The 27,542-nt window shown below is 50.1% G+C and overlaps 1 protein-coding gene across 9 annotated transcripts in view; it reads right to left on the reverse strand.

The window, feature by feature from the left end:
* TTC7B (tetratricopeptide repeat domain 7B) overlaps positions 1-27,542 on the reverse strand; it is a 259,212-nt gene that overhangs the window by 41,396 nt on the left and 190,274 nt on the right. For 4 of the 9 annotated variants that reach the window (XM_072745564.1, XM_072745562.1, XM_072745567.1 and 1 more), the window contains 5 exons: positions 21,996-22,112; positions 14,808-14,905; positions 11,758-11,922; positions 9,321-9,371; positions 215-355 (listed from right to left, as the gene is read on the reverse strand). In XM_072745564.1, the coding sequence (XP_072601665.1) occupies positions 215-355; positions 9,321-9,371; positions 11,758-11,922; positions 14,808-14,905; positions 21,996-22,112 (572 nt within the window). The remainder of the gene's footprint in view (positions 1-214; positions 356-9,320; positions 9,372-11,757; positions 11,923-14,807; positions 14,906-21,995; positions 22,113-27,542) is intronic. The other 5 variants (XM_072745566.1, XM_072745569.1, XM_072745570.1 and 2 more) reach the window with 3 other exon arrangements.

A 27,542-nucleotide genomic window follows, 5' to 3' on the forward strand; every position in this document is an offset into this window, starting at 1 on the left:
GGAGAGTCTCTGCTGGACACCCCCCCGTGCCAGGGTGTCCGGTCAGGGGACGGAAGGGGAGTCACACAGTATCCCAAAGTCCTACAGAGAAGTAGCGACATTTTGGTGTGTGACCGCAAAGGTGGTGACCTCTCAACATCCCTCAAGACAGGGGTCGCGGGCTAGGTGGGCCAGTGGGTGTGGGTGAGGCTCCCCGGCGGGGGCATAGCAGTACCTGCATGGAGCCAGATCTGCGCCAGTGTCATCCAGGGGTGCAGCGGGCCCTGCTTGGGGGCGCTGCTCTGCAGAGATGAGGCCACTTCCGACAGCGCCTGCTCCACTCTCGAGGCTGCCACTGAGGTGGCGTGGACGGAGCCTGCGGGGGGTGTTCGAGAAGACGGCATCAGACATGACAGGGCAGGCCCGCCCGACCAGCCACCCCCCTGCCCCCTCCCACACACAGACACACGTTCAAGACGGACAGCACACTCCGGTCCTCGTGATGTTGCAAGGTTTACGTCCATAGAGAGATACAGACTATCCTCGTGGCCTCGGACCTGAGTTTCCACCCTTCGCTCTAGCTCACCTGCTAGCCGATGGCTAGGGCACCTGCTGTGGGATGCGGGCCCTCCAGGACCTTGGGTAGGGCAGCGCGGGGGTCGGGGCAGCACAGGGGCTGAGCTGGCCACACGGCCATGAAGCTCAGGCTGCAACATGGCACGCAAGATGTCCTACGAAGGGAGGTGACAAAGCACCCCAGGGCAGGGGGTGGGGCCTAGACCTACAAACCCTCCGGGCAGCAGCGGGAGGGGTCGTCCCTGCCTCCCGGGGATGGAGTCCATTCTCAAGACAGACCCAGCAACCCGCCAATCCTCTCTATGGCCTTCGAGAGGTGGCCCGCACCCTGAGATTTGGGACCATGTTCTAGAACAGAATATAAGGATGGGAGGAAGAGCACGCCTTTGCCCCGAGTAGGAGCAATGTCTGTTATCAAGGCGGGGCAATCGTGGAGGTGCCCGGGCTCAGGAGTTGTACCTGTCTGACTCTGGGGCCAGGCCTGTCGTCCTGAAAGGCCCAGGAGAGGAGCAGACCCAGCACATCCACTAGTCAAAGCAAGCGGGTCAAGCGACTTCTACTCAGACACCAAAAGACTCATTGGTCTTCGTGCAGTCCTAGGGGTCCTGGCGGTTGGAGCCCCCTCCTTCCACATGGCTTGCTCCTCACCTGTTCCCCACAGTCCCTCTTGGAGGTGTGGCTTCAGGGCTGAGAGCAGGAGTCCCAGTTATTTCATGCTGCAGCCTGCTCAGACTCAGATCACGGGCCACGCTCTTAATATCTAATCCATCATCAAGTGAGATATGGAGGCAAACAGTCCGACACTGGGAGTGGCGACTATCAACTCACCCTGAGGTTTCAACTAGTGATAATATGGAAAGACGACTGCTGACCACTCAGATAGAACCGAGCCGGTTATAGTCGGGCAGAGACAAAACTGCGAGCATAAAAATAATTTCTGTTGGGGCTTCGGAATGCACCGCAATTTATTCATTTTGAGGGTATTTGCAGCATGAGGCTGGCCATCCATATTGTGTTTTGACTGTTCCAACTTGAAGGAGACATGGGTGCCTCTAAATACACTCAAATCCTTCAAGCGGGGGCTTTGGCGGAGGGGGCTCACGGGAGGCGGATGGGAGCCAGGCTGGGAATCTGCCTGCTGCGATAATCCATGCAGGGCGTCCACGGGGATGAGCAAGGGCAGAGCGCCTCTGGGGATGGACGGTGAGTCCTGGAGAGGGAACGCGCCCCCCTGCCCCTCCGGAGGAGGCACCTGGAGGCCAAGTTAAAAGACACCAGCCGATGCCCTTGTGATCCAGAACTCACGGAGGTCAGCTAGGAGCTGACCCTTGCTTAGACAGAGTCTGTCTGACGACTTACAAAAAAAATAAAATCGAAACAGCAAAAATGATTAGACTGCTGTCGGTTTTTTTGGGGGGTGTGTGTGTGGGCCTTGGTTTGTTCTGGACTCTCTATGGATAAGAAATATTTGAGCTTTGAGCACAAGGATTTGATAAGAGCTTTCCCTGAGAATTTCAGTAGCAACTGTTGGCTAAATAAACAAGGCCGCTGTTGCTATACTCTGACGTCATCAACGTGGCTTGCCTTCCTATCGGGCACCTAGAGCAGAGGTTCTCATCCGTGGCTTCCTATCAGAACTACTCGGGGATTTAAAAGACCTGTGAGGCCCCTGAAAGCCCCAGACGATCCACATCACTAAAGTGACAGTGGTGGGGATGCCAGGCCTCAGGCTCATCACCCAGGTGACTCCACTGCACGTGGCCAAGGGGGGACCCACCCACCTTGAGACGGAGAGAGCGGTCCTGTCATTGACATTTGGTTGCAGAAAAAGCCTGGAGGCAGACTCTGCGCATGCCCGCTTCCCTGCAGCCCAAGACTCCGGGGAACAGAGTTCCAGGGAGAACCTCCTGGCCTCAGGATCCTTTTCTAGACTCTGCAGAGCTCCTGAGACCCCTTCCAGGGATTCTGCTCATAAGCAGGGGTTCGTTATATCTATGGGTACTTGCTGCATCATGTATCACAACTGAGGAAGGCTTAAAACATTTAGTCGTTAACTCATTTACAAATAACAACGATGAATGAATGCCGAAGGAAGACTCTCTACACATTTTCTACTAGGTTCTGTGGGTCCTTACGCTAATGGAGACCCATGACTTTTGAGGGGGGCTAATTTTGCTATGTGGATTCATTATTTTATTTGGTCTGCAAACAAGTTAATTAGAACTATTGTTAAAGTCTCTTCTCTTCGGGACAGCGAGACACAGCTAAGGTGGCTAATTATTCACGTGATAGTATGTTTCACTGTGAAAAAGGCCTGGCACGTGGTGACAGCTGTGGGTATCAGTTTTATGAACGTGGCAAAGGCAGATTTCAGGAACTCCGGCCAGAGCTCTACATATATTATTTCATTTAACCTTTAAACAACTCTGTGAGGCAGCTAACTATGTTATCTAGATAACAAAATTGAGATTTAATGAGGTTATGGACTTTTTTTTTTTTTTTTTTTTTTTTTTAAAATTTTATTTATTTATGATAGTCATACAGAGAGAAAGAGAGAGAGGCAGAGACACAGGCAGAGGGAGAAGCAGGCTCCATGCACCGGGAGCCTGATGTGGGATTCGATCCCGGGTCTCCAGGATCGCGCCCTGGGCCAAAGGCAAGCGCCAAACCGCTGCGCCACCCAGGGATCCCTGAGGTTATGGACTTATCCCAAGTCACACAGCCAGTGGGCGGCAAAAGCAGGACTCGGCCAGTAGTCTTAACTACAAGTCTAGACTCTGAATCTGGCTCTGATGCCACCTCCTCCAGGAAGGCTGCTTGCTGTGAGCCTTCTGTTTCTTCTCCCTGCCACTGTCCTGTAGGAAGGTGGGCCTTGGGTCCTTGGTCCTCCTACAGCAACACCCCCACCTCCCCGGGGGATGGTTGTCCATGGGATGCACCCAGCGTTTTCTGAGTTAATCTGATGTGTGGTTCTAGAAAACTGGATTCTCAACCTTGAGTTTACTTTGGTGACCTAAATTGGTTCTCATATGGAGGTAGGCCCCACATGAGGTGCTTTTAGGGTCTAATGACGCTGGGCCCGGGAGAGCCAGCAGGCGAGTGCTTGCAGAATGGATGGGAACTGTCAACAGATGTGTCAGTGCCTGGAGTCTGGAAGACAGTGGTCCCCACTCCGTGCTCTACGCTCCTGGCCTCCCAATGGCTCAGAGGCCAGAACCTTCGCTGTCTCAAAGGCCTTCTTGGCATGCCTGTCGTCACCTCCAGCCACGCAGAATGCGCATGACAGTGGCGCGTAGTAGACTGAACACTGTGCCTTGCTCCATGACCTTCCCCCATGTCTAATATTAGCTAAGCCATTTAAATATGGGGGGGGGGCAGAACTGTGACTTTCCCCTCTAAGTCGATCCCCTTTAACACATGCTTCACAAGGGCAGAGACCCTTCCTGTTTTGAACTAGGGATGGGTAGCTGAGCACTCGTGCAGTTGTGGACGATGCCACATGACTATAACCACGGCAACCTCACCGAATAGTTAACATCTACTTTTCCTGGCAATAATGCAGTAAGTCAAAGTCTTCCATCGGATTAGAATTTAGAGGAAAAAAAGTAAGCATCGTTATGAATCAGGATGGATAGATCTAATGGAAAAATAATAATAATAAAAAAGAGCCTGTGAATTACTGTCCCCTAGGACTGAAATGCTAAATATCAAAATAGATTTGGATTTCTGTAGGTACGCAACTAGAAATGCTAGTTCTAACCAACATGTATATTTTTAAAAAGGCAACCCTTGTCTTTCTCACCAAAGCAAATGTATTCCCACAGTGTATGTGGGGGTGGAAGGGATTATTGCCCTAGGGGAAATGGACAAGTTGAGGCTTAAAAAAAGGAACTGGAGGGAGGAATATAAGATATGTTTCTAATTGGAAATCCAAGACCCTGGAGGAATAAGCTGCCACATAATCAGGTTCCACAGGTAAGCCAGGGAGAGTGTCCGGCTGCTGTGCATCTCTTATTAATCACGTTAATTCGAGACGTGCTTATCACCATCCTAACCCTGTAGGCCGAGCACCTGCTATGCTGCACCGAGTTCCTCAGGCACAGAGCACAGAGGCTCCGAAAAGCCACCGTGAAACCAGCCGAACCGAGAGCTGACCGGAGCCAGGGCTGGCGTGCCCTCACATCTGGTCCCTGTGCTGTGACCTAATTGTCCAGACGGTTCAGGGGGCACCAGATGCCCTAGGGCTGAGAGCCGTACATCCTCCGGCCTACTGCTCTCTCTTCCCTGCCACCCAGAAGCCCGGAAGAAAATGTTAGCTTGGACACCTGATATGAAGGTGAAGTGCCACCTGAGGAACTGTTGTGAGCCCCACTGCCGGGGCTTCCGTCTGGGTTCCCCTTGGACCACCACATGTGGGGCTGGGGTGGGGAGCAGAGGGGGGCCACAGAGAGGACCCGGAAGCCGCAGTGGATAGGCCTCTCTCCCCACGGTTGAGAGGACCCAGGACCAAGGCCACCGACTTCAGGTGCACAAGCCTGTTAGGAGACCCTGTCGCCAACGGGCCTTGGGGAACTCAGATTGCTGAGGCAGCCGGGGCCTTTCCGAACACCCCTTTTCCAGAGCACACTCCACCTGTGGTTGACTTCACGCAGACCTGCAAGGTGGCAGTCGCATGTGAACCCCACCTCACATTCACAGGGGTCTCAGAGGCGACAGTCTCATCAGACAAAAGGCATAGTAAGTGACACCCCTTGGTCATGCTCTGTAACGCACATGTTCACAGGCAGGCCACTGAGCACACGGCCGATGTTTATAGTTCAGCTGTCCTGACGGTGCTGCCCGCCCCCCCTCCCAAGGGTGTGCGCCCCCCTCCCCTCCTAGCTTCCTAGACTAGATCTTAGATGAGACTCTGCCCACCTGGGGACTGGGCGGGCGTCGGCGTCCAGAATGAGGGGAAGTGTTACATGACACGCGACAAAAATCCTTTACTGCACGTCTCGCACGTGTTTGCCTGGGGTTTGGGCTGCCTTTTGCTTCCCAGCCCCGGAATTACCTCGGATGCCTCACATGCGTGACTGTGGAAGGATGGAGTGCCCGGCTGGGCCCCAAGTCCCATATTCTCCCTGACTAACCTCACGGCAGCACATACCTGTGCTCCCCACGTTTTTCTGAAAAGAACCAGAACCGCTCCAGCCGCGGGCACGCAGGGATCCCGCCCCCCCGCCCCCCGCAACCCCCACCGCCCTGGGTAATGAATCTCTGTACCTATTTCCTCCGTGTTCTGAAATGATTCAATATTACCTGTCACTAGAGTTTATTCAATATCCAGTTCTGAGAAGCCGTGTGCCCTGCCCCCCAAAACGATTCAAATAAAAAGGAAAAGGCAACAGTTCCAACCTCTTAAAGACCCTGAATACTGAATAGCAACCCGAGTGACTAAGCATTCTTGCCAGGGAGCTCTGCTTACGATTTTCATTTTTAACAGGGGAAGAAGGTCTGTTTCTCGAGATGGGGCTGGAAAGCAAAAATCAGTCCAACACTGCAGACTGCTGGCAGCCCGGTGACCTTCTCCCACCTGCCACCTGTGCTCAGAACCAGGACATCCTCGGGGCTGGAGGAGACAGCAGCTCAGTAGCTAGTGATGAGTGCCTCCTATTTTTTGAAGGGGGAGGAGAGTCCATGCTCACGTCAACCCCCCAAGTCAGGCATATTGTCCTATACCTTTTCTTTTTTTTTTTTTTTAACATTAAACACTTTGGTCCTCCCTTCCCTTGGGTGCGAGGGCAGTTCCCATGTTTGCTGGAGGCAGTCGTGCTTCTCCGAGGAGGCTGACTTGGAGCTGGGGGGGGGTGTCCTCCCGGGCCCATTTTCAGTCCCCCCCGCAGCCGCCACGTTCCCTCTTCGTGGCGTGTCTACCAGTGCGACAGGAGCGAGGGGCTGTGGCGCTCTACGGGCAACCGCCGTTCCTACCCGATTCCCACTGCCAGGGAGGCCTCCTGCTTGTGGGTCCCTCTGATAAATAACTTTGGTCCCCATTCCACGAGATGCTTTCCTTTTTCACGGAGTGGAAAAGAGGTTAAGACAGCCAAGTAAGTCAGGACAGCCAAACCCACGGTCTCAAGACGAGATCACAGTTTCCAAGTGACTTTTAACAGAATCATCAAGCACATGAAACCTGACAGGATGGGTCTTCTCCTGAAGGGGTCAAGTTCTCTCCGGGAAAAGCTTTAGGGAAGGATCCCGCTAAGGCAGGGAGGGGCTGGGGTGCACGGCCCCCAGTGGGCATGCGGGGTGGGGGGGGCAGGCATGCTGCTGGCAGGTGCTCACACGGGAAGCGTGGAGGGCAGCCGTTCACAAGCATGTGGGGAGATGCCAGCTGTCAGAGTGAGCCGAGCCATGGCTCTGGGCCGGAGACAGTACCTTCTGGAAGGCTACACCAGGCAGATGCTTTCATCTCCATTAGAAACCCTCGCTGTTGCATATTCATGAGGCTGTGTGTGCCTGGACTCAAGTGCCTGGGGGAGGCTGCTTCGGGGGAAAGCTTCCCCGGCTGGGGTGATGGTCTAATTACTGGACACACACTCCTTAAGCTCTGACTGCCACTTATTACTGATTTGCCAATCTCCTAAAACTCTCCTCAATCTGGTTTAAAGAAAGACACCACAGAACTAGCTGGGGGGAATTCATTTTAATTGCAATAAAAGAGCAAGAAAAGGTTCATCCTTGAATCATTAGGGCTGAATTCTTTTGATGGCCACCCCTCAAGGGTGGTGGGGTCATCACTAGAGTAACTGCTTCACATGCAGATTTTAAAAACTTGACTTTGTTCCTTTAGGCAGGGGCAGGGGTGAAAGGTACACCCCACTGTCTAGTCACTTCCTCATCATGAGAGGCATTTCTAAATGTCAGAAAATGCAAAGTCAACAATGAAATGCTAGCCATAAGAAAAGGGGCAAAAAACAATGACCTTGAATTTGTTTCTCCACCTTATTTCCTTTGAGAGGTGTGTTTGGTCATTAATCGGCTTATTCTCTTCCCCGGGTTATGGGCTCCTCAACAGAGCAGGGGTTTCACTGGAATCAGGGATATGGGAGGCTGAGAACCCACATCGTCGGCATTCCTGATCTCAGCATGATCTTGGAGAGGCGAATAAAACGCACATTTTCCTCTAAGATGGTGATGGGGAGAAGGGAGAGCGCTCCAGGATGGGGGCGCCCGGGGTGCCCAGGTCTAAGGAGGAGCGCACAGCCCACTAGAGGGGGGGTGGACAGCTGCATCCCCAAGGGGCTCCTCCTGCCAGGTGGCCACCTCCCGGGGGGAGCCACAGCTGCCCGCTGTCACTCGGGAGAGGGCACCTGGCCCGGCCTGGAGGTCAGGGTGAGCTCCTGGCAGACCACAGAGGTGTGCGTGAGCTAGAATTAGTAAACTGACATCCTTAGAGACAGGGAAGTGAAGGTGGATGGAGATGAGATGAGTTGCCGGGGAGCTTCTGCAGAGCCTAGCTGTCCTGACCTTGGAGAGCTGGAAAGGTGGCCATGGAAGAGAGCTAAGTCCCTTGTGTAAACGCATCAAGCCCCACGGGAACTGATCAGGGCTGCCTGAAGATTTGAATGGGACCTGATTTCTGAAAATCAAATCTTTTCCACGTATCTAAGGAGCCGGACTTGAAAGAACCCTGGCAGTGAAACTTTTTTTTCCTTCCCTGAAGAACCGTAATGTATTGACAATACCAAACGTATGTTTCTACTATGGACTTTTATTTATTAAAAAAATATTTTATTTGTATAGACACTTTTAAAAGCCAGAAATAAAGTCACATCTGAGCTGAGCTAGATTTCAGATGGGAAATCAACTCCCTGAGAGGAATATTTGCTCTAAGCAGCAAAGGCTCAGATCATTCGAATGTATTGGATCACTATATACCTTAGCATTGCCCAAAATGCAGTCCCCGGAACACTGATTCCACAGGATGGGTAAAATGATGAAATTAGCTTTTGGGAACAAGAGGTCAAACTTCAGAGCCTTGAATTTTTTAAACTGCAGGACTTCTCAGAGCCTTTACGGTGCTACCGTGAACTGTCAGTCTCTAAGAGGGAGATGCAATATTTCCCCAAAAATATTTGACTACAGAGAATCAGCAGCTAGGAAACATCCTTTGGAAAATGTGATAATTCACTCATGCCTTAAAAGAATACCACCTAAAAGTACTAGTCCTACACCCAGAGAACTGCTTAGTTTTAAGTTTTGGTAGATGCAGGTTAAATTTTATGGTGTCTGTTTGGCTTTTTTTTTTTTTTTAGGAAAATTAATTATTAGAATTAATTTTCTATGTGGCAATAATAGTTGAACAGGAAAAAATTTTTCAAGATTCAACAGGTTCTCTCTAGCCCAAATTCATGGATGACCTGCACTACGGAGGCTGAGTGTCTCATACTTCCAACTGGCGCTAGTGGGGCTGTGACCAATCCACTGCACACCTGGCTTGGACATCTTTCCTGCACTGCCTCCTTCTGTAATCCCTCCCAGAGAAGTACTGCCTCCCCAGCGCCGAAACCCAGGCTGCAGGGGTGGGGACGGGGAGGGAACGCGCTAGCATCTCAGGAGAGACGGGCCCCAGGTGGCAGAGTGGGCAAGCGGGTGGCAGCTTTGCGTCCACATCATCTCAGCATTCCCAACGACCAACAACTACGACACACGTTCCATGGTGGAGGGAAGCGTGACTCTGGAGACCCTCAGAAAAGTTAATAGATTGGTAAACTACTTACTAACTGAAAAAAGGGAGGGAAAACCATGAAAGTATACTTCTGGAGAGTTGCCTTGGAACAACAAATCAAATCAAAAATTAAAACCAAGAAACGAAACATTTAAAAAATCAAAATTAAGGCTAAAAAAGCAAACAGAGTTCTAATAACCTTCCAACTGTAAGTCTGGCTGTCTCAAATTAGATTTCAATTCAAGAGTGACACATGTTTTTCCACTAACAATGTTTTTTGGTTGTTTTTTGTTTTTTGTTTTAAACCAAAGAAAGGCCAACTGGGCATTCCCCTCTACGTTTAAATGTTCACCCAGCACATGAGAGCTGACCAATTCATGTAATGTGTTTTGTTTCCAGGGCAGGAAATTCCAACGGGAAGGGAAAAATAATCAAACAAGCAGTTTTCAGATCTTTCCACCATTAACCGTAATCATGATCCGGACAGCGTGTAGACTTGGGCTAGTTTTCACTTTTATGAAGTCAAAGGATTGGAGGGAGAAATTCAGAGAATGTCAGGCCTTTGGCTATCTGTCCTAGTGAAAGGGGCTGGCATTCATATTCATTACAATTTTAATCAAGAAATTTTACATCTATCAGTAATGCTTGGTATGCTTTCCCTTTCTTTAACTAGATGTTGTATCTATGGGGGAACAAAAAGATTCTTGGGCTTATCAGTCTTGGTTGAAACACCTGGGTACAGGGCGAGGCACTCCCTAAGGGTGGGAGATGACTCATGGTTTCACAAGGAATAAACAATTGAGCCCTGCTCGGGACACAGCACAAGCAGCACAAAGCCCAGTGGTGCTCACGGCCCTAACAATTTACTAATTAACCTGGTGTCAGGTGTCTCACCAAAGAGTCAGGACTTAAGCCTTCAAAGGTTGAAAGGAACGCAGGGCTCTCTGGGATGTGACCAGATAAACCCAGGCAGGGGGCTAGAGGCAGGGAGTTTGTTGTGCAGCAGGTGTGGATGGACCCGTGGGAACATGTCACGCTGTTCTAGAACAGTGGGTAAGGTCCCACTTTCAGACAAAAAACTGGGCAAAAACCAATGCACAAAACAACTTTTCTGGAAAAACCGTAGGTGGCAATCACCCGTGGGCATTGTATTAAGGGAAAAAGTCTATTTTAAGAAACGGATTAAAAACAACGTAAGCAGTTTATAAACATTATCTTCGTCTTGCATTTCATAAAGCTGGGATTGCCATGAAAGCAAAGTTCAGAACACTTACTATGCAGAGAAGTAAAGCCAGAGTGTTTCTTGGTTTGAATGATTTATTTTAGATGATAGCCTCATTTCTGCCCCGACTTTGTGTGTGCATGAGGTTAGCCCGGCAGGGTAGCCATCAGAAAGATGAGCACATTAGAGAAAGTAGTTCTTTCTGACAGCAGCTCCCCTTAGGAGCTTTTGTTCAGCCTATAAGTGAGCATTTGGGATAGAGATGAGCCCTTATAAATCGTGGATACAGAGATTAAATTTTCTGGCAGTGCTTCAGTAAAATGGAACATCGAATAAATGAGTGAAAGAAGGCAAGCCTGGCCCCGCCTGGTGAGACCCACATTGAGGTCCCATTTAAGGATGTGATCAACCAGTGTTTCATTTTAACATAGGGATGTATTTTGTTTTGTTTAAATGGACACAGGTCCCCAAACACCATAAAACAGACTTTCAAATTTCCATATTTAAAAGCAGGATTAGAAGAAAATAATGTCCAATTTCTCTGCATAGTTCCCTAGGTTTTCACACAAACCCTATATCTTCCTTGCACGTGGAAAACAACTTTAGAGCACCATTTCTCAAGATGAAGTACGTAACCCGTCGGCCCTGGAATCCTAAGTGGGTATTCTATAGATCCACATGCCTGGGCTCCAGCTTAGGCTTGCTGAATCATCAACACCAGGGGTGGGGCTCCGGAGATCTGCAGTTTTCAAAGCTCTTCGTGTGATTTTAGTGCACAGCAGAACTTGAGAACCACAAATTTAAAGGGCCTATGGCCATTCTCTTTATGATAGCACCTTGATTGCTATATGCTTCTTGAACTAATTTCTAAATAGTCAGAAACATATAGAAATAAATTATTCGCCAAATGTTCTAATTTGCCTTTTTTTCAAAGAGATTTTTATGCATGTAGAACGACTCTGGGAAAGCATTCAAGTAGCTGAGAACTAGAAGCAATTATCTAGAAAAGCTTCTATTTATTCTGCTCAAAACAGGTCTCCTTTACTTTTCAAAGAGGAGCCTGGAACTAGGGCACCACTGTCGCCTTCTCCCCACACTGCTTTGGGATTTCCAAATTGGCAAGATTTTTCCGCAGATAAATCTGATGGAGTTTCCTATCCAGCTTATCAGTTAGGAAGATTATCAGAAAATGAAACATCAGGCAAATGAAGCAGGTCTAATGAGAAAGGTAAAAAAAATAACCCAAAAAACCATAAACCATGTTTACACAGAGAGGGTTCCTGGCGGGGGCCCGGGTCTCTGAATGAATGAGCAGCAGGGGGCCACACAAAGGTGTCAAGTTTGGGATGAGAACGAAGATGAGGAGACATAAACAGGTGGAGAGGAGATTCGGTTCTTGAAAGAGAAGAGGAGGAGGAGGAGGAAGCTGACACTAAAAAAAAAGTGAAAGAGAAAAAAAGGATAAAGGCAAAAAAAAAATAAAAAGCTTTAGAGACACAAAGGAAAAAATAAACTAGCTTTTAATATACTCACATACGCTGCAAAGAAAATGAGGTCATGTAATACACAATCATTCCTCTACTGGACAATAGAATATGAGTGCTTTTTGAAAGAAAACAAATTTGTTGTTTTTTCCACTGGTTATTTAATTAATTGTTCTGCAACAACATCATGTGATAAAAATAACTCAGATTTACCTGGGCACAGACTCGGCAGCATGATCCACTGAAAGTAATGCATCTTTAACCTACAATATCCGGGACAATCCTAGAGGAGACCGTTTTTCAGTCGGAAAGGTGTAGACCTCGGCTAGTCCTAAATTTTTTTTTTTTAAACGAGAAGCGCTTATGTATATAGTTTACTTGAAAGTTAAGGTTTTCCTAGGGAGAGGGCAATGGGGTGGGACCCTGTTGTCATGGTCCCAGCGTCGTGACAATGGGGTGCTGAGCTTTCTAGGCTGATCTGTGGTCTGGTGCACAGGCTGGGCACTTGGAAAGGGAAGCCGTTTCTGCCACTTTCGTGTCTCACAGCTGGAGAAACACCCAGAGCCGGAGAGACCCCTGCGGCTACAGTGAAAAATTGTCCCAGACACAGTGGACCCAACTTTCAAGCGAAAAGAATGGTTTTTGCTTGGGATAAGGGTCTGGTAATATCTACCAATGATTAAAGATAAATCTCCTTACTCCACATCCTGTTTTGAAGGCAAAAAGAAGAAAAAAATTTTTTTTTCATCCTCTATTTAAGGAACTACCAACTTATCCCTAAGAAAAGACAATGATTCATAGCTTTAACGCTAAGACTGTCACTCTATCTGATTCCTCTTTTTCCATGGCTGGGACCTATTGGTGTGTATGTGTGTGTGGGGGCTTTTCAATTTGCCGCATCCACTTAATGAAACCAATTCTGTTAGCTACAGTGGACCTGGTCAGGCCTGAGGGCAGGGCCAGTGGAAGGAATCCCTACAAGACTTATGGGAATAGTGCAACCACAACAATAAAATGGTCAGTGGCCAGGCCTGGGAGGCCATGCCATCCTCCTATCATTCAAGGGCACCGGTGCAGCAATCCCAACTCCGACACCTGGGCCCCTGGAGCGAGTGACTGGGCAGATGCACCAAAGCCCACTCGGGAGAAGGGACTCAGCAGTGTCCTGACTATGCCACATACGCCCTCGCCTGGATACTACAGCCTCTGAGAAGGTCTAACCTGGCTGGGCAGACACGGGCCAAAGGGGAGAGCATCCTACAGGCCAAAGGGGAGAACTCGTAATAAGGACCTCGCTCATGTGCTGCCACAATCTGTATTCTCTGCAAGGGCATTCAAGCCTTGGGACTGTTGGGGAAATTAGGGTCTGGGCCCAGCTGGAAGGAGAGGGGGTCTGAATTTAGAAGGGCTGTCCTCACAGGATCCTGAGGAGGGGGCAGGGCAGGGAGAGGGGTGGTCTTGGGCAGCCACAGAAGCTGTTCTGGATCAGCCCAGAGCCTCCCCTTCTGCCGCCGTGTCCCAGCCTCACCCCGCAGTGGTGAGTTTCCACAGTCTGAGCCTCCTTTTCTGAAAATGAGGGGGTTCCACAGTGTCTCTAGGAGGGCTGCTGTGCTGTTCAAAGTCACAGGCACCTCCCTAAGTACTGCTGGTCAGTTGGGGAGGGGTTGGTCAGGCTACTGCACCGATCTGCAATTTCTGCTGCAACCGACACCCCACACTCCTCTGACCTGGGAGCCTGGGGGCCCCGGGATCACACTTCTTAAGCTGACTTTACATTTGGTAAAAGGGAGCCTAGTAGAGGAGTACAGTCTGCAGGCAGCTGTGAGCATGGGCCAGGGCAGGCAGCACATATGGCCGTTACAGGGTGACATCTCTCCTGTCCCACCAGGAGCAGGACTTTTTGGGAGATGGCTGTGCACACGTCAGGGCTGCCCCGCGGCTCTCTCTAGAAGGGCTCGGTCAGGGCTGGGGCCTGCCATGAGGTCAGGAGAAGGACCTGGAGGCTCCTTTCAGGAAGCCAGTGGGCAAGGCATACCCAGATGGGGACGAAGGCTTACACAGGCCCTCTGTGGGGTGGCGGGGGTGGGGGGCAGGGGAAAGTGCAGAAGCAACAGAACCAGCTTTCAAATGATGCTCTGGAATCACCTCTGAGGCTCAAAGTGGAGGGAACGTCTTAACATCCTCCAAATCGCCACCGAATAGCCAGCGTAACTACTAGAAGCACTCGTCTGGGGCTTGGGAGTCACAGAGGCATCTGTGCTCCTCTGTACTTAGGCAAATGTAGGAACCCAAACGATGAAGCTTGCACGCCTGCTCGGAGGCAAGTCATGCAGGCCTTCCCGTCGGGTTGGGACACTCAGAGGCTCAGCTGCACCTATGTCCCTAGAGGGCCTTTGTGTGGGGGAGGGCACATGGGGGGGTGTTCCTATGTTCAACTGATTAAAAATCGAAACCTGATTTTAGCAAAATCTGAAACTTAAGAGAGAGAGGGAGAAACGGAAAAGCAGAGGGGAAGCTTCATGGGGATGCGAACAATCTAATTTTAGTTCTGAATTTGAGGCTCTGAGAGCAGGGCGGGGTGAGGCGTGGTCGGGGGGATAGAAAGATTTCAAAGGACCGTGTGGGGCAGGCACCCCCGCGTCACCCACTGTGAACACACTTGCAAAGACACGGGAGGAAATGCGCCTCCGCTGAGTTTAACCTCTTTGTGGGGGGTACATTTCTGAACCCCATCCCTGGCCAGGTTCGCCCCTCGCCCCTCGCCCCCGGGGTGGGGAGCAGGCCCCACGCGCTCGCCGATACCGCTCCGTCCCCTCTGGTCTAGTATTCTCACCTGTCTCAGGATCGCTGAAGTCTGGCAAGGTAATTGTGTTAAGCTGTCGTCTGTCAGCAATGGTTCTATCTAAGAGGCTGCTCCCACGTCCAGAATCACTGCAAAACACAGCTGCAGAGATCAGTCATGGGAAGGGGGGCTGGGGGAAAGACACATCATCAACCACCACCCACCGACCCCTGAGGCGCGGTCCCACCTTTGGTGCCTTTTGGATGTTCCCACAAGGTGTCCTGCACCCTGGCTCCTCTCAGGCGGGGAGCCCTTACCCTGTTCACCTTCACAAATACACTCAAAACACAAACCACACCCCCGGCCCCTTGCTAATTTGAGCCTCTCTTGTGTCATTATAAGACACGCAACCAAAAACCCGAACCCAGCTTCTCTGTGAGCCTCAGGACGCAGAACCGATGGGCCTTCCGTGTTGGAAGTCTGAGAACTCATCAAGGCCCTCAAACCGTCATCTGCGGATTGTCTTACTAACCGGTGGTCGACAGCTGAGCCCTCCCTGCCCAAGGAAGACCCTTGGGGCACTTCTACAAGACCCTCATATCTAGACCCCCCTCTAGATCAGATCCATATACTTCGGGGGATGGGTACTCAACATCTTCCCCAGCTCCCCAGGGGGGCCCAAGGTATAGCTAGATTTGAGAACCCCTGGTCCTTTGCTTGTCAAAGGGCAAACACAGCTGTGGCCTCATTGGTGTCTCTAGCTAATGGATGAGGGGGAAAGGAGTTGTGGGATCACCTGGGGTGGACTGCACCCCCCCCAACCTGCCTCCAACGCACATGCCATCCAGCTGGCCCGGTGACCCGTAGCTGGGGAAGGCTGGGCCTTGAGGACACGCAGCAGGGTTGGGGTGCCCGCCCCCAAGCCAGCACAGCCACTGGCTACCCGCACCTGCTTCTGGAGAGCAGGCTTGGACCCTTTGTGTGGCAGGTCATGTGGGGAAGACCACACGTGGCCTAAGAGGGGTGAGACACAGGCAGGGGACCTTGGCTCCCACAGATTCTCGTTTTCTTTTGTTCTAAGCAGCCTGTAAAGCAAAAACAGTTACATTGGTTTCCCCTCTATCACGATGTTCCATCCGAGGGGCTCCAAAGAGCAGCACATCTATCTCTTGAGGTTTGAGTCTACAAACGCTATTCTTTGAATCTGTTTTGTTTTGTTGATCTGGGGGCTCCAGGCATGGGTTGTTTTTTTTTTGTTGTTGTTGTTAAGAAGTTCAAATTCTATAATAAAGGGACACAATTTCCTTCCTGTATGCAGCTGTTGCTAAAAGTGGTACAAACAAGATTTGGTATGAAACTTAATATGGTTCGCAGGCTGTAATTTCCACGTCCAATGATGTCATTAGAGAAATCCACGGGAAACAGACGGAAACTTGCTTCAGTACAGACTATGTGTCAGCCTATACTTATTACATCATTGGATACACGTTTTTGGGTTTTTTTTGTTTTGTTTTTTGGAAATTGTTCTATTAATTATTTCCACAATCGGGAAATAACTGACTCTGAGCAGAAGACCACAAAAAAGTATGTGCAAATGTTAATTGCATTAGTGACTGAATATTCCTAACACTGGTCTGTTCATGTGTTTTTAATATAAATATTAGAAAAATATTACGAAGAGTTATGATCGGAATATCACAATGGCTCCCTACCCGGGAGCTTTTCAGATGATATCACCTCAAAATACAGTGATTTTGTATTTTTTTTAAAAGATTTTATTTATCTATTCATGAGAGAAACAGAGAGAGGCAGAGGGAGAAGCAGGCTCCCTGCAGGGAGCCTGATGGGGGACTCAATCCCAGGACCCTGGGGTCATGCCCTGAGCTGAAGGTAGATGCTCAACCACTGAGCCACCCAGGCACCCCAAAATAGAGAGATTTTTTTCCCCCATCACCTTGGGGATTCCAGGACACCCTAAAGTGCTGGTGTTGCAAGGAAAGGCTTTGCCTGGGCTCTGATGGAGCGCATGAGGTCAGAAGTGTTTGCTTTGGCCGTGACCCTCCTGGCTTCCCATCTTATCAGCTCTCATCGCCTGGGGTCGGCTGCCCCGAGTGCTGTTGGGCCCTGGAGGCTAGCCAGGGGTCTGGGACCTTGTCCTCTGTCTGTCCTTAACACTGAGGTCACTTTGGTTCTACTGTCCCTGTGCCTCAGTGTCTCCCTTGTCAGATGAGGATAAGGATCATCTCCCACGTACAGCACTGAGCTGAGCTTGGACAGAGCACCGAGAAGATCTACAACCTTTAGGTACAGTCCATGGGCCTCTGTAAGCACATCTACCTACACACACACCCCCGAGGTCAGTGCAGCTGGCTCATTTCTGAAGACCCCATGTTCCTAGCCTCCTGGTGTGACGGTAGGTGAGGGGAAGCAGAGTTAAGGGCCTCCCACCCTGGCTGTTAGAGATGGCAGCTACAGCCCAACTCTGAACTTGCGAACCTTCCCCACTGGTCATGACACGGGACCTGCTCCCCCTCCACCAGCTGAGGAACTGGGTGCAGTCACATTCCTTAGTGCTTCTTCAGAGCTCCTTCGGAAAACCACACTTAAGCAACAGTTCATGATTCAAAATGGAGATGCTTTGGTTCCCGCTCCGAATGCTGTGACTGATCAGGAATTTTGCTGGTTGCTTAAAGCCATTTTTAGTTCTACACTGCTAGGGCGTGGAGTCTTAACCACTCGAGATTTGCCTTTGCAGGAGCTCCTGGGATGTGGAGGAAGAGGCAGAGGGGGCCCCGGCCAGCCCTTGGGTCTCCTTGCCTCTCTCACTTCGGCCAGTGTCTCTCACCAAAGCCTTCCTTGCTCCCTATGGACCCTGCTTGGGCCCCTGCCATGGGCCCCTCTCCCACCTCACCTTCCAGTGACCTCACCTCTACTATGCGTGGCCTGTGGCTGCCAGGAACACCTCTGGAGGGGGGCAGCAGGTGGGGAAGGAGGACCATTCCTGGTCAGTGGTGCTAGTAGAGGGTGATGGAGGGGATGCTGGCAGAAGTCCCAAATCCACGGTACACAAGCTGTTGATCTCCACACAGGTGGGACTGAGCATTTAGAGTACATGCTAGTGGTGGTTAAAGTTACACTGGACACTAGAAGCTTCTCTTGTAAATCTTCTACCTTCTATAGCACACACAGGTTGTTAATCACAAGAAACAAGCTGGTGGTGGGCTGGGGGTCAGAGCCCGGGGGTCTTTGTTGCAACCCAGTGTCTGAACTAGGCCCAGCTTCTGAACTAGCATCTGACACACAGGGAATACTGGATGGAAGAGGAGTCCTGGGATGAGGAAAGCCAGAGGGGGCCGGAGTGGGGAGGAGACACCTATTCCTTTCCAGACCTCCCATGGCCAGCTAACAAGCGTCGAAGCAAGCTCCCAGTATCCTTGACCCTCAATTCTCATCAGTGAAATGGGTGTGAAAGAATAGGACACCTGCCTGTTTTATGGGGCTGCTTCGAAGATGAAATGAGAGCACATTTTGTAAAAAGAAAGCTTCCCCAAAATGCTGGCGACTGTTAACCACTATCGGATGGGGTTTCCAACTTCCAACTGAGGTTAAAGAAAGCATCTTAAAAAAAAAAAGAAAAGAAAAAAACTTGAACTGCTATTTGTGAGTAAGCGTAGGACTGAGGAAGAAACAATTTTCTTCCAATTATGTGGCTCTGTGATGGAGATGGTCCACGTGGCAGTGGCAAGGGGGAGGGGAAAGAAGTGGTTAACAATAAAAAAATAAATAAAAAGGCAAAGAAGTTGGCTGGCAACTCCGAGGGGCAGCGTGCGTGGTGCAGGGAGCTCGGGCATGAGGACAGACTGAGCTGGAGTCAGACAGAGCTCTACTGCTTATTTAATTGGGAAAACTTAGGCAAGTTATTCAGCCTTGTTTTCTATAAAATGGAGAGTAGCGGTCTTGCAAGGCCACTGTAGGCACTGAAGAGAAGGGGCAGCACAGTGAGTCCCCAGCTGAAACACTGACAGTCAGTTCAAGGGGGCCGTGGGGACCCCTGGTCACAAGTCACACTGCCCTGGGCCGCTGAGCCAATGTGCACGAGAACGGAAGGGGCCTGCTCCTCTGCTGACAGAGTGGAGACGAAACCCGAGACGGATGTCTGTCCTGAAGGCAAGTAAAAGTGCAGACCCAGCAAACAAATCCAGGCTTCTGAAATGACACACACCTTTGCCAAATGCACACCCGAGAGAACGCCACCCACCGCTCTGCTCACGGCAAGAGACGTGTTCTCAGACTGCAGGTGGGACGCTCTTTGCAAGTTGTCTAAGGCTCAGTTCAGCGACTAACTCGGTGATTTTTTTCCTTCAGGCAAAAATAAAGAGGGAACGAGCTGCAGAAGCACGAAAGCTCGGTCCCTTCTCTACGTGGCCCGCTGTGGCTGCTCCCTGGGAGGGGGTGGGGCCGGTGGGAAGCCCTGGCAGGTGCAGGAGAGGCCTCTCCACAGGGGAGCGCGCTCACAAACAGGGAGTTGGCGTGGGCCTTCTCGGGGAGAAACCAACCACCTGCCACGATGCTCCCTGCCCAGTTTTTCTTTCTTTTTCTTTTCTTTCTTTTTTTTAAAGCACTTCTCGTGCACTTGTTCATGCAACTCTACCCTCTTCTAGAACCCCGTGTGACCCGATCACAGACTCGAGGCTGTTGGACCCAGAGCTGCCCTTATGTGGAGAACTTTTAAGTATGCTGCCCCTTGTCAAGACGCAGCCCTCCCCTCTTTCTTCTACTCCAGGGTCATGTCTTACACGACCCAATGGGGGAGGAGGTTTAAATTTGTGCAGTGGGAAGGCCTACAGGAGAGACATTTATTTATATCCCAGAGAAAATAAATAAAGTTAAAAAAAAAAAAAAACCACAATTGGGAAGCTCCTTCATCAGGGGGCTGCTCAATTACCACCCCTGCGCCCCTCCCCCAGGGCTTCGGGAATCCTGGGAGAGCAGGCCTGCAAGCTCATGGGGGGCCCTCTGCCCACCCCGTGCCCCATCCAGACTCTGTGCCCCGAGCCAGGGTTCCTCCCTGCTCTGGCCCTGAAAGATCCTTCAGGAAACGGAGGAAGTATGGACACAGCCCAGGCATTTGGTTAAGTATTTTTAAAAAGCTTTCCAATTCTGCTATTTTTTTCTCTTCACATTCAATATTCTTGGTTGCTAAGTGGGAGGAAATGTAGGGGAGGTGGAGAGGTGTGGAGAACTGAGGGAAAATTGGCAATATGAAGGCTGATGGGTTTATTTTCTCATCTCTAACGGGGGGTACGGGCGAAGGAACGCTCCAGCGCGGAAGCCACCAGCCTGGGCAGCGTCTCCGGTTAGCGGCACTTGTGGCCAAGACTCTTCCCGAAATCCTGCTGCTTCTGACGGGCCAGGAGCGGGGGGCTTTTTGGGAACATAACATGGGCATTTTCTATTTCTGCTTGCAGACTTAGGAAAGCAGAATTTGTTTAAAAATTAAAATGATCTTTATTTTCAGAATGCAGCTGCCAAAGGGAAGAGGCCGGCTTCACGACTATCCTGCTACCGAGGAAGATGCAGCGCGGGGCGGTCACGTGCCGCAGGTGACGCCTGCGAAGGGGGTTCTCAGCTCATTCTTGTGACTCTGGCTTTGCTAGGGTCCAGGGGCTGCCTGCTGGTTGGGGTGGGGAGGGGTGACAGCCTGCAGGCCGGCTGCTCTCTGCCTTCACTGCCCACAAGACCTGTCTGTGGTCACGACTCTGTCTAATGTCAGTTCACCAGGACCCATCCTCTCAAGGGGAAGAGGCTGATTATGAATATATATATATATTTTAAGACTTTATTTATTCATGAGAGACACACACAGAAAGAGAGGCAGAGACACAGGCAGAGGGAGAAACAGGCTCCCTACGGAGAGTCAGATGTGGGACTCAATCCCAGGACCTGAGCCGAAGGCAGATGCTCAACTGTTGAGCCACCCAGGGGCCCCTGAATATTTTCTTTTAACTGCAGAAACGTTTGTAAAACAAATCCCCCCAGGGAACCCCTCCTGCACTCTGCTGTTCCCCTAACGCCCTCAAGCCCATCCCACCCCCTTTCCTCTCCCCAGGCCTGAGGACTGCAGACCACAGCCACCTGCCTGTCACCTCCTAGGGGACAGTGTGGGGCAAGTGACACCCTCAGTTAGTACACATCTCTGACTGGAGTTGAACATTTTTAGGCTCCTGACTTTTAAGAGCTAGTGTGGGCTGTCCATACATCTTGCTATGAGCTTGAAGAAATGTGCCAAGAGTATGAGTAGTTGTTTGAAGGCACTTATATTATTAGGTTCCTTTTCATTAAATGACATCCCCCAAGGGCAGGACACACTTGGTCATTTAAACAAATGCCAGGAAGATGGCCCAAGACTTGAAAATGGGAACCAGGGGTTACTCGGTGTCTTTCAGGGAGGTCCACTTGTGGGCCTTTCCCCCAGTTATCTGCCTGGGTCAGGGGGTGTCCTCGGTGGACTCTGACTGAGGCCGTTTTATAGCTCCATCTGTAGGCAAATAGTTTCCACCCTGTAAAAAGACCACTCCAAACAATATCTTTCATTGTCCTATGGGATATTGTTTTTGCATTTCTCTACAAATGCATTTCAGTGTAACTATTCTCCAATTCTTCTCCAGATGAGTTTTAATGTCTTACTGTCTCCCTCATTAGTTAATGAGGTAAGTAAAACCTTAGATACATGCTTATTTTATATTCATTTGAGTCATGATTTTAACTGTTTGAAAATTATACTTTATCATGCCAATAGCTATTTCCACTCTCCTTAACAGGGCCTGGCCTGTGGTCTCTGCAGGTCCTTTAAATACTACTGTCAGACCCCCACCTGGGGTATATAATTACTAGTCTATTCATAAATCACCAGCAAGATGATTAAGACTTGTCCAAGGAGTTACATAAATGGCTGGTTGAGAGGAATGGGTGGGAGATCACTTGTGCCTTGGGCCTGGTGGGTCATGTGGCAGCCACAGCAAAAGAAACCCACAACTTGGGGGCTTCGTCACCTGTGGGAAGGAGATCCCCTTACAGATGGAGCATGTGAGGCTCCTCCTGTCCTGCACTGCTCACCACGACCCAGGGGTGCACAGGGTGGCTGGGTAATGCCAGCTTGCTAAATGCCCATCAGAGATGGCACCCAGCAGGCGGGCACCCTGCAGAAACCGTGCAAAACAGGCACTGTTGGCCTCTTACCTGGGATTGGTGAGGTTGTAGCAGGATTTCCATATTTGTAACATGTGCTTACAGGTGAGGAGTGCCTCATCCGGGCCCCGGCAGAGCGACTCCAACTTTACTTTGGAAAACAGGAGTCTACAGTGGGAAGACAAAGGAAGAAAACAACATGGCTCAAGCCAGAGCATCTCCAGCACAGCCCAACCCAGTGGCCTGGCCTAGACCTGAAAGCTATTGTACTCTTTCTAGAGGGTGTTGTGCAGAGACTTGGTCTGAGGGACACGGTGGCAGCAGGGCCAAGGGTTCCGGAACTCTCAACTCAATAGATGGTTTTATCAGTGGAAGACCAAACGTGAACATTTGTGGTTGGGTTAAAGGCTCATTTTATCGAGAACGTAAGGATTTTATTAAGAGCTTACTTCTTTAAAAACAAAACAAATCTATTTGTAAGATTCCAAAAGTTCACTAAAAGAAAATCTTGATTTACTTACAAAATCACACAGGAGACTCGACTCAGTTGATACAAAGGATCTACAAATAACCTTCCACAAAGATCCTCATCATGGGAAGGTGAATCAGTCCTGTAGGCCTCGAAAAGCCTGAACCGAAGGCACATAAAGAAGGGGGCATCTGGCTCAGGTCTGCTCCTCAGAGCTTCCCAGCCCTGCTATTTAAGGGCGAGGTCTTCACCTCACTCCATAATCACCAACTATCTCTTCCCTATGTCTGTTATCACCAGTGGTTTGACCCTCTGTTGTCCACAACTTCTGTGAGCTAAGCTTTACACCCTTGTCTCCTTCTTGGCCTCCTGGTTATCCCATTCCCAAATTCTACTTATGCGCTTTCTGGAGACATTAGCTCCACTGGTCCCTGGGCTCCTTAGTACTGTCCCTGTGGAGGCCCTGGCACCTTCCTGGTGGTCTTCCTGTCTCCCACATTGGTTCGCCCTAAGAAATTGCATTATGAAGATCTCTGAAAATCATTTTCAGTCCTAGCTCAAGAAACTACAATGATTCCTTACTGTTTGTAACGATAAGTCAAGATTCCTTGTTGAATACTCAGGGCACCCTACTTACTGGCCACTCCTGTCCCACCACCACTCGTTCTGGGACAAGCATCCCTCTGGACCCTTTACTCCTATCAATATAATTCACTGGCCAAAAGCCAGGTTCCTTTCCTAGCTCTGTGAACACATATGCTGTTTCCTCAGTTTTAATCTGTATGAATCTACCACTCTCCTTAATTCTTCCTAAATTCTAAACCCAGCAAAAAACCCCACCTCATCAAACAATGCCCCGTTTACGTCTCTGTCTACTCTGTATCACATTAGCTGGTGTTCGCTGTTAACAATAATGCAAAGAAGGAAGGGGGGGGGGCAGCTGCTGTCTCTTAGAGACCCCACCCTCCATGACCAGCCCTGGGTATGGCCTTCCCCAACAATACCGAAGGCATCTTTGTAACAGCCCTCGGTAGGTGGTACTTAACTCCCTTCCATACAAGAACAACAATCCCTCACTTCCATGGTGCCTAGGACTGTGCTCTTAGGCCAAGGCGCCTTAAAGCCACATTTTCTCATTGACTATTTTCTCTGCAAACCACACAAGACTGAGGAATGTATCCCCAGTGATTTAACTTAGACACATAAGGGGATTCCTCAACCATGCATGACGTAATGACCTCATTCTAAGGCACTCTGGAAGAAGAAAGCCTCTTTTTTCTCAGTGGAAGACAGAAAGAGGGTGGTCCTAATGCATCACTCCCCAAGCTCTGGAATGGGTTAGTACCACCCACTCCCTCAAAATGGAACACAGGGTGCCTAAGGGGGTGCTGGGGGCCCTCAGAGGGCTCAGGGCTGCAGCTTCCTCAATCTGGGTCTGCAGACGCCCAGGGTGATGGCAAAGGGTCAGGTGATGACAGGGATGTGGCCCCTGGTCTACAAGCAGGCAGGCATAAGGGGTGAGGCCAGATGTGAGGGCAGGGCTCGATTTCTGCTCAAAACATTTCAAGGAGTGGAAGTTCCTTGAGGGGAGGGAAGGAGTCAGGTGCCAACTCCTGCTGATGTCTTCACCAGTCCAGAAAGTGGTGGGAATCTTTTCCCACCAGAATCTCCCACCAAACTTGGGTCAACTGGGGAATGTGCTACAAAAGGAGGATGAGCTGCCAAAGGGTCACCTTTCAGTATATAGTGGAGACCCATTCAGAGGCCAGAGACCCTCCTGGGTCTGGTTGCAAGGCAATTTTGGCCACGGGAGGTCCTCCTGGCCCAGGACCGTGATGATGTTCTCTGGGAGGTGCACTGAGCTCTTCTGGCCCTCACAGTGAGGGGTGGTGGGGAAGGGGTGGTGGGGAAGGGTGGTGGGGAAGGTTGCCCTGCATGCGGTGGCAATCTGGCTCCAATTGTCCAATTGTCCTTTAACTGTACCCAAAGTGCCAAACGCCAGAGCTCATCTCTAAACCTCAACTTGGGGGAACAGTTCCATGCAAGTCTTCTTGGCTGGAAAAAGAACTCCTAATTAACATGAAATAACAGCTTTCAAACACTTGAGTCAGGATATGGAGTTGAAAAGGTGTGGGCTGAATTTAAGAGACCCAGACAGGAAGAACAATAGTAGAACTGCTGAGCAGGAAGGATGGGAAAAGCACCTGGATGTGAAGCAGGAGGAACAGCAGGAGACAGAAGGGGCTGGAAGACACGGGCAGGGGAGCGAAAGCACAGCCTTGCAGCTGCTGTCAGGTGCCTCTAACATGACAGGTGGAACCCCTGACAAGCCGGACCCTGGTGCTCCCTTGGGTGCACGTGTGAGAACAGGACATGGGGGTACGACTCCCCTCACCACCTCCCCGAATTTCCAGGCTTGTCTGCAAGCAGAGAACAATATCAAAAGCAGGACAAGGGATGCCTGTCATATTTGCCGAACCCTTGCTCACACATTTCAGGAGTGTTCAAAAACATCTGGCGGGGCGTAGGCTGTGAAGAGGACGCAAACAATGATCAGCCCTGGTTTGCTACACTTGATGTATTACAGATTCAACCTACGATGAGAAGTTGGGAAAAAAAGGGGTGCCCAGTGGCTCCATTGGTGAAGCATCTGCCTTCGGATCAGGTCATGATCCTGGGGTCCTGGGATTGAGCCCTGAGTCAGGCTCCCTGCTCAGCAGGGAGTCAGCTTCTCCCTCTGCCTCTGCCTCTCCCGCTGCTCCTGCTCTCTCTTTCTCTTTTTCTCTTAAATAAATAAATAAATAAATAAATAAATAAATAAATAAGTAAAATCTTAAAACAAAAGTCATGAAGAAGCCCGGGACAAGTCAGCATCGACCACACTCTGGCACCCAGCAGACGGGCAGAGGGCCTGCAGGCGGGCAGTGCTGGCTGGTCCCATCAGCCGAGTCCAACCTGGCTGAGTGGTGCTTCTCTTGCTAAGAAGCCACGTGCTGGGACAGTGCCCTATCCCTACCCTGTTTACCTGGCTCAAAGTTCATCAGCCTAATTATAGTTTTGGTTCAGAGACTCACTGCAACTTACAGGAAACTAAAGAAGAATAAAGAAGCTTGTCGACAAACAAATCTAGGTCACTGGTAGCCCAGGTCTAGCGTCTCACACAATGCTGCTCCTGCTCGAATGTTTAGCCTCGGTCTCCTCACCGCCCATCGTGGACGTCTCCCGTGCTAGCCGTGATCGACTTCCTCCGTGTCACTTTCCCTCATGACCCTGGGCCTTTGTGCACGCTTTTCTTTCTGTCTGGAATGTCTTTTCCATCCGTTTCTGCTTTTTAAGCATCTACTCATCTTTCAGGTCAAATGGCTCCTTCCGCCTTCCCGGCCCCCCTTAGTAAAGCCAACCTTAGGGACTGGGAGCTAAAGCTCCCGAACGGAAATGCAATTCCAGAAAATATGAGAGCTCTCAACTGTGGAATAATAAGCGACAAGCCGGGGAAATGTCTGCTTTCAAGACAAGCAAAATAAGAACAACAGCTGCTGCCAGACACTTTAAATATTTAATCGCTGATTCTTATACCAACCCTGCAGGTTAGGTTGAACTTGCCTGAGTTCACACCGCCAGTCACTCACTGGTAGAAAAGAACTTCAGACCAGACCCACTGAACAAGAAACATAGGAGAGTCACTTAAAATGTTCTCACTGCACCCCTGACATTAATGAATATGGACAGCATTTTCTAATCCATTGCCAAATATTAAAAACCCTATGACGTGCAAAGATCTGTGTTACACGTGTGGAATAAAAAGTGGGTATAAAATACAGTCCCTTGCCCTCAAAGAACTTAGAGTCCAAGCAGAAGACAAGACCTGGCCACAAATATGAGGCAGGATTCCCTGATTTGGGGACAGATCATGGCCCCGGAACTTGAGTGGGGCCGCGGAAAGACGGGTTGGGTTTCAGGGGGGATTGTACCTAGGACACATCATACGTGCTTCTGCAAAAAAAATGCTCACATTTGCCTGTGCTTTTTGTGATTTGCCTCTTTCACCCAAAAGCCCAGTGAGTATAAAATCCTAGTCATTGGAAGGACTCGGCTAATTGAGGTTTTACTTTCTATCAAACCTGAGAGAAAGAGTATTTTACCCTATGCCTGGAATTTCTTACAACTCCCAAGATACCTCTTGAAATAACACCTGTGTTTGGCGTGGTGTAGATGTAGAAAGAGGGCACAACCCCAGTGAAGCTCTGGGGCGTGTGGCATTGTGGCTTTTCCCTGGGTGTCTTAGGGAACACATCAAAGTGGCATTCTATCAGAGCCAGGTTAAATGTCTAATGATCATCCCCAGGAAGACTTTCCTGACCCCCTGGAAACTGCCTCCAACCCTTAGACCCTCACTTCTAGTGTAACATTCCAGTTTAACTTTATCCTGCCCGTTCCCTGCCCCCTGCCCCACAGAGCCCCAGACCTCAGCCATCACTCCTTGAGCTCGGGGCAGACTCTTGCATCGCCCCTGTGCTCAGGCTGCTGCATCTACCCTGGAAGTCCTCTTCCCAGGGCCTCTTCCACCCGCAGCTGTGCCAATCCCATGGGCTGACATCTTCCATGACCCCTGCCTCAGGCAGGAATCTATGTCCTTCCTCGCCTCATATGTATAAAATATTTTTAAATAATCTGTTAGAATGCTGTATTTGTACAGCTGGCCACCTATATGTCCATGTGTCCAATGATGGATTCCAATTTGTTCATCCTTTGGCAATCCTTTTAAGAGTGCCTATTACACCCCTGAGGCCACCAAGGGGAATAAGACAAGGCACCTTCCCTCACGGTCTAGTCACATGACATGTGATGAACGGACACATGGATGAAGTTCTGTAGCAGCACAAAAGGAAGCAGACTCTGCCTGCAGATTGTGGGAGGCCAGAGAAAAGTGGGACCCTCACGGCGTCGGGGAGAGGCACTGGGTGAGGCCTTCCGGGCAGGCAGGTTGAGACATCACAAGCATACGCAGGGAGGTGGTATCTGGGATCTGGGATATAAGGCTGGGGCTTGACATAAAGGAAAAGGGCCTTTCTTTCTTCTTTTTCTTTTAGAGAGGCAGGTAGATAGGGGCAAGGGAGAGGGAGAAAGAA

The sequence above is a fragment of the Vulpes vulpes genome, unplaced genomic scaffold, assembly GCF_048418805.1.
Source record: "Vulpes vulpes isolate BD-2025 unplaced genomic scaffold, VulVul3 u000000644, whole genome shotgun sequence".
In the NCBI taxonomy this organism is placed as follows: domain Eukaryota; kingdom Metazoa; phylum Chordata; class Mammalia; order Carnivora; family Canidae; genus Vulpes; species Vulpes vulpes.